At 46.1% G+C, this 6,559-nt stretch overlaps 1 protein-coding gene across 2 annotated transcripts; it reads right to left on the bottom strand.

The window, feature by feature from the left end:
- Positions 1-2,633: 2,633 nt before the first annotated feature.
- On the bottom strand, positions 2,634-6,346 carry LOC147698351 (uncharacterized). Of its 2 annotated transcripts, XR_015299199.1 has the most exons (3): positions 6,240-6,346; positions 5,360-5,485; positions 2,634-3,564 (listed from the first exon to the last, which is right to left on the bottom strand). XR_015299199.1 is itself a non-coding variant. In XM_086933431.1 (2 exons), exons 1-2 carry the CDS (start codon positions 5,496-5,498, stop codon positions 3,167-3,169), a joined length of 537 nt encoding a protein of 178 aa, XP_086789557.1. In that variant the 5' UTR covers positions 5,499-5,522; the 3' UTR covers positions 2,634-3,166. The 2 variants fall into 2 exon arrangements, 1 of the variants encoding a protein (XP_086789557.1); XM_086933431.1 differs by lacking the exon at positions 6,240-6,346 and having other exon boundaries at positions 5,360-5,522.
- Between the last annotated feature and the right edge of the window lie 213 nt (positions 6,347-6,559).

Raw genomic sequence — 6,559 nt, 5'->3', positions numbered from 1 at the left:
GGGACAAAATCCAGGCCGATTTTTTTTTGGGCTATTTCTGACATTTTGCTCTATGTAGCGTTTTCGGGGGCCTGTTTGGGGGGCTTCCTGGTGTTTGCGGGTGAGTTTCGTGGTGTGGGAGCACTGCTGGCTATATATACTTTACTTTGCAAGAGGTTTGAAGCAAATCCATGGTGGCTGAGGGGACTTAGGGCCTAGCTGCAGAGCGCGCGCGGAGTGATTTGGGAAATTTGTGAAAAAGTGACTAAGTCCCCATTTTTGTACTTTTGCTCTTTGGCTGTTTGGGGGTCTTCTACTCGTTTTCTCCTGGGTTGACGGCTCTGGGGCCATTGCTGGGAAGCTCTAATACCGGATAAAAGTGTTTTGGACCAAATCCCAGGCGGAATTTTTTTTGTGTTTTTGATGACTTGCTTGCCTTTGAGGTGCTCTTAGGGGGGGTTCCGTCTGTTTGTGGGTGAGTTTCATGGTCTGAGAGCATTGCTGGGACACTCTAATCTTGATTGCATTTGCTTTTCAGGAAATCCGTCGTGCCAACCCCGACTTATGGCCTAGCTACGCAGCGCGTTTGGACCGAAGGCCCAGAAATATTGCAAGTATGAGATTTTGCTTTTGGCCTGTTTGGGGGTGTTATGCTTCTTGGCGGGTGGGTTGCCGGGTCTTGGGGCATTCCTGGGAAGGTCTAATACCGGGTAGAAGTGGTTGGGACAAAATCCGCGCGGAAAAGCCTTTAGTTTTGGCACTTTTTGTAACTTAGGGTTCGTTAGGGTTAGCCCTAGCAGCAGGATTGCATGTGTATCGGGGTGTTCTAGATTTTTCAAACTGAGTTCTGGGGTCTTAGAGCACTCGTGAGAATGTGTAATTTTGGTTGCAAGTCATTTGAAGAAAATCCATGGTGGGAAAGGGGGGATTTGGCATAGTTAAAGAAAGCCTTTGCCACTATTCTTAACTTAGGGTTCGTTAGGGTTAGCAGTATTTCTATTGCATGTGTTTGAGTGGGGGGGATTTCGAGTCTTGGAGCGATGCTGGCTATGGCTACTTTTGCTTGGTTGCTTGCAAGTGGTTTGAATACAATCCACGGGGGGTAATGGGTAATTAGGGTACTTCGGCCTACTTTTACTTTCAAAGTAAGTTTTGTCTCCAGTTTTCTGCTAGGCCTCGTTTTTTGGGTGGGAGCACTGCTAGGAAGATCTATTTTTGTTCTAAAACACAGTTTACAGTACACCTAGCTTGAGGGGCAAGATCCGCTACATTAATTTGCCCATACTTACTTATCCTTCAAAAGGTGACTCAGAGTACGCACTTTCAAAAACATTGTACTGTCTGTCTACTAGGAAAAACAAATTGTGACTTTTTGCACTCCACAGCCTACATACCTTATATTTATTTATCAGTGGTGTTGTAATATTATATCACTTCCTGTTTTTCGTTGAATAATTACAGGCCGGGTTTCAGTCTCTGCAATGGGGAAAAAAGGATGGAGTCAGGCTTCACAGTAGCGAGCCACAATTCAGCATCAGGCAGGCAGTGGACAGGGTGTCTTCTGGTGACCAACATCGGTGGACGAAGCGTCGGCTGCAATGGAGGAGTGCCGCTAATAGGAGGATTTTTTTTCTGCGGGCAACTTACTTACCACTTCCAACAGGACCACTACAACCACATAGATACAGTATCCCTTGCCTTTTTCTCTGACTGTGACTGCATTTCTTTGCTCTCTCTCGGCTTCTACATTGATCCCTTAACACATCACTTAGTCCACTCCACTATCTGCACCACACATAGTCATTTGTAAGTGCTCCTACGTAATTCGCAAGTCGCAGCACGCCCCAGGCCGTAGAGGACTGGGATGGCCCCAATGATGAAGCATGTCACCAAGGGGCAACCCTGGTGAGTGAGGGGACACCTAGAAAAAAAGCAATTTCTCCTTTTCTATCTACTATACCTTCTGTCAGGTTACGCAGCCCCTAAGCGCCTACCGTACTATGAAACTACATTTCCCATGAGTAGGCGGGAGACTTGCAGACTATTTAGTGAGACTATATGAGAGTACCCTTGTATGTTAGGACATCACTTCACTGATGCCTGTCTTGTCTTCTCTTACAGGTATCCTTTCCCTGCTGACCCTACCTTTACCCATCCCACATTTTTTATTTTAGTTTGTTATTTTTCTCCCTCGCCTAATGCCTCGAACACCCTGTGTTTACACTTCTGGGTGTTGGTGACATTTGGAGGTGGAACCATATTTGCATCGACTGGATCACGGGGAGTAAACGTGACACCTTCCAGACCAACCCCATTGAGTGTTGTTGTGAATGGATTTATAGTGACCAGCAAGGCTCTCGGGTATCTGGCTACAGAGACCTTATGTTGAATATAGTTATCAATAATTCCACACAGGCCCTGTACTGTCGCATTCTTTCTTTCCACAGTTGTCGATGATATATTCTTACTCTGCTTGACAAAGAACCATTGCTAATGTGAAAGAACTTCAACCGAATTAGTAGTTATACTTTACCATTTGTTAGGCTACAATGTGGCACTGCTCTACTGTACTTCTGTCACCTGCTATATTCTCAGTTGTACCGTTGAATTGCTCAGGAGGACAAACCAGATTTCATTTTCTTTTTTTTCATAGGCATGCAACTGCCACTGTGTCACACCACTACTACCACCGCTATGAGGAAATTTTATCCGACCAAGATTGCCAACGTTATTCGGTGTTTCCCGTGGAGCCAGCCCTGGGCCTAGCCCTACTTTCAAACACAAATTACAGGTAAGATAAGCGTTTGGTGGTTTGGGGGTATAATGGAGTATTAGTACGAGAGACGAGAGCCTGAAGGTAGTACTACTAAAGTCCTAGGACTCTTGGATTCACTTCACTTAGTCTGTGAGAGGCACTTAGTGTTGAAAACATTTGGGCATTTACACTTAAAGGAAGAAAATGGAACTAAACTTTCAGGAAAACAGTCAACGTTAAACCCCCACCCACCAGGCAAGCAGTAAAAAACAGGTATGCTCAGATAAAGTTTGAAAAAGTATATTTATATCCCTAACAAAATAATCTCCCGCAAGACCCTCCCTAACCCCAACGATTGTCCTTCAAAAGTCCCCAAAAACCCAACTCCCAATTCCCACCCCCCAAAAGTCTCTAAAAAAGGGGCAAGGGACACTATGGGTGGATGCTGTTCACTTTTTGGGCCAGGGCATCATGCTCCTCGCGGAGCAAGGCGAGCTCCTGCTGAAGGCGGGACACCATCAGGGTGGTGCGGCGCAGGCGTGCCTTCACTGCCTTGCAGGTGCAAGGCCTGTGAGAAGCAGCTGTTGGCCTTGCTGCTCGGCGGTGGCGTTTGCCTTTGGCAGCCCGGCTCAGTCTCGGTGGACCACTGTGCTGGGTCACGGTGGCAGCCGGTGAGGCCACGGAGGACGACGTTGTCGTTGTTGTCGACCGCACACTTTCCACGTCCTCCAGGGCCACCAGCCGCCGATATTCCGCAACAGTGGCCTCGATTCTCCGTTGCCGGGCCGCTCTAGCCAGCTCCTTCCTCCTTGTTCGTTTGGAAGGAGAACCTATATGAAGAAAGAAAGACATAGTCTGTAACCAATGCTCTTTAAGATTAACTCAATCATTCAGCAGAAATGTGTGCTGCAGTACAACTAGCAACTTGCAAGCGCATTACATAACTATTGAGGCCAGTATCTATCTAACCTCACACTTCTTCATCCTTGCTCTAACATTAGTGGGAGTTTAAGGAACAAATTCTATGAGCACTGTGGACTTCCATTGGAGTCGACTATGAAAGTACACCAGTCTTATTCTTCTTCTTGTCTCTTGTTTTGGAAAATTGGTACGTTATTTTCTGCAAGCCGGCATAATGCCAGCGCGGTAAACTTGCACCCGAGAAAAAGAGACGCACGCCATGAGGAGTGACCTAGACTTGCGTTGCCGTTGCGTTACTGTACCCGTCCAGTACATGCAGGTGGTGAATCTCTTACTTTTCTATTACGGGTGGCACTGAGAATACTCTGTTACAACTCAAGGGCTACTGCTTAATTAATTTAACTTTCACCCTACAGTGGAAATGAGTACTAGAAATGGAAAATTGAAGAAGATAAATAATCTGATTATCTATCACTTCACATGGGATGTTTTTGCTTATATATGGGATGACTTTAGGTGCTTTGCTTTTTATTGAGTGACAGGCAGTGATACACCCACACATGAATGACTGAGTACTACTAAACTTATTAAGAGAGGTAGGGAGTGGCCACCATAATAACCGGATCTATGCAGTGCTTGCAATACAAACTACTGCTACTATTTATGGTAGTATTTGGACAAAATTAAAAGTTCTTTTCCTTGCCTTTCCTACACTGGAACGGACGTGCGGGTGCAGTGTTAGTGTTACATGCTCTTCAAAGTTACACTTAGTTCATCCACTGACCGTCTACTCTCTCTAGATCATGGGTACTCACAAACTTTCTCTCAGGGGCTACATTTACAGTGTAGTTTGGGGCCGAGGGCCGCACTGGTGGGGGCGGAGTCAGAGGGGGCGGGGCTAAAGCAAAACGATAACTTGTGACCATGAGGTTGCACACAGGTCCCTGCAGCAGATGCCCTCATCCACTGAGCCACCAGACCCAGCATTTACATACATCTCTCTCCCTCCTGCTGTCCCTCCTGCCCTCCCTCCATCTCTCTCTCCCTCCTGCCCTCCCTCTCCCTCTGTCATCTCACTGTGTGTGTGTCTATCTGTGTCAGCCTTCAGCCCGGGTTGAGACCGCTTCCTCAACGCGCACACACAGACAACAACACCAAAGTACTTAACAGGTCTTTAAAAGACCATTAACATATTATTGAGGCTTTGTTTGTTTTAGCGCCCCTGCTTCTCCACCCTGACAATCACTGCTTGCCCGGCCCCACAGAGCAGAGGCTTAGTTCTATTTCACCTCTTTGTGGCCTTGCATCTCCACTCTGCTCTGTGGGGGCCGGGGGAGCAGTGATTGTCAGAGTGGAGATGCAGGGGCGCTAACAGGTGAAATACAAAAAAGCCTCTGCTCTGTGGGGGCCGGGGGAGCAGTGATTGTCTGCAAGGTCAGCGCACCGCCAACGAAGGCTTGCCGGGCCACCACCGGCCCGCGGGCCGTACTAGGAGTACCCCTGCTCTAGATACACATATGCTATCTAAGAGTCAGATAGTAGCATGATCCAGGTATATGGACACATACAGTTTCTGTGTCACCCACCCAGGCTGTTGTCCTTCCACCCATCATTGCTTCATCATTCACCCAGCCATGCATCTCATATTCTTGCCTTCCCAGCTAGTCTTCAATCTCAATAAGTAAGGAATATATAAGAGCTTACCTCTGGCCGCCACCACCGTCTCAACTCTCACATCCGGCGCCGCCGCCTCCTCCCCTGATGTTGAATTGCCCTCCGCCTCCGTGTCGAGCACCACCACCACACTGGCCCCGCCACCAGATGTTCCACCTACAAAGTACATTTAAGAATCTTAGAATAAAGCACTCACTAGTCACTAGTATTTGGTCTAGGAATGAAGACATGTGAAAACAATGTAATTTGTGACTGTCTACGTTAAAGTTAAAAAAAATGTCCCTTTTTCCAGGGAAGGTTGTCTTGCTGCACTTTTTGGCACAACTGATGAAGGCTGATTTTTTAACACGCACCATTTTTCTCCACACAGACAGAAGATGGACTTCTAACAACAAGATCAAGTTGAAACCAGGTGAGAGCTCGGCTCGACCACAAGAAATGTCTTCAATTAATCGTCAGCACTAACCACTTTTCCATTATCAGTTAAACGTTTAGTTTTATTATGACTTCATTTTAATAAATGTGTTTACTTTTAATAAAGCTTTTAAATTTAAATACAATCTGTGTTTTTTGGTCCTCCAGACTAGAGTGACTGAACGAAAGGTTTTGCAATTTTTGCAAGCATGAGTCCAGATAGAACACTTCAAAAGACATTATGGACAATCCCAGAGGACTGCACTAAGTTGATAGAGCTATTGCTGACTAGAATCATGGGAGTTTCGCCAACCGTGCAATCTTAGTTAGCTACACAGACAGACTAATAAGAATAATCTAGTAATACCACAGGGAGTCATAGTAGAGGCAGGATAAGAATTTAGATACAGTCTACAAGAAGAGCAAAGACAATTTTGAAAAAATTCAAATGAGGAACGCTAGGAAAAATAGGTACTAGTCTAAAATGAAAACTTACTGGGGCCAGCAGAGGAGCCCTCGCCTGCCCGATCCTGGCCCTGTTGATGAACAGCATCCGCCGCCTGCTGCTCCTGTGTCCTCCTCTCGCCCCTGGGGGGAGCTGACGTACAACATGAAAGAAAGAACAGAAAACATGGATGATTGTTGCTTGTCAATGTCAACCAAATCAAACATTTCAAAAGAACAATAACAAAATATTTCCGCGAAATTATATTGATTATGGTTACTTTTTATTTATTTGCGGACCTGTGACTTCGAAAGTCACGTAACTCACTAAACAAAGTACTGAAACGTTCACCTAGGACTGGCAGGCAGCAG

The sequence above is a fragment of the Lissotriton vulgaris genome, chromosome 8 (assembly GCF_964263255.1).
Source record: "Lissotriton vulgaris chromosome 8, aLisVul1.2, whole genome shotgun sequence".
NCBI classification, from domain to species: Eukaryota; Metazoa; Chordata; class Amphibia; order Caudata; family Salamandridae; genus Lissotriton; species Lissotriton vulgaris.
This window is presented reverse-complemented; position numbering and strand designations above follow the sequence as displayed.

Excerpts from the sequence above, each read along its gene's own strand:
- LOC147698351 (XM_086933431.1), bottom strand. The coding sequence starts at position 5,498 with ATGTACTTTGTAGGTGGAACATCTGGTGGCGGGGCCAGTGTGGTGGTG. Across the intron at positions 3,565-5,359 it reads GACGGTGGTGGCGGCCAGAG|GTTCTCCTTCCAAACGAACA; the intron begins GTAAGCTCTTAT and ends TTCTTCATATAG.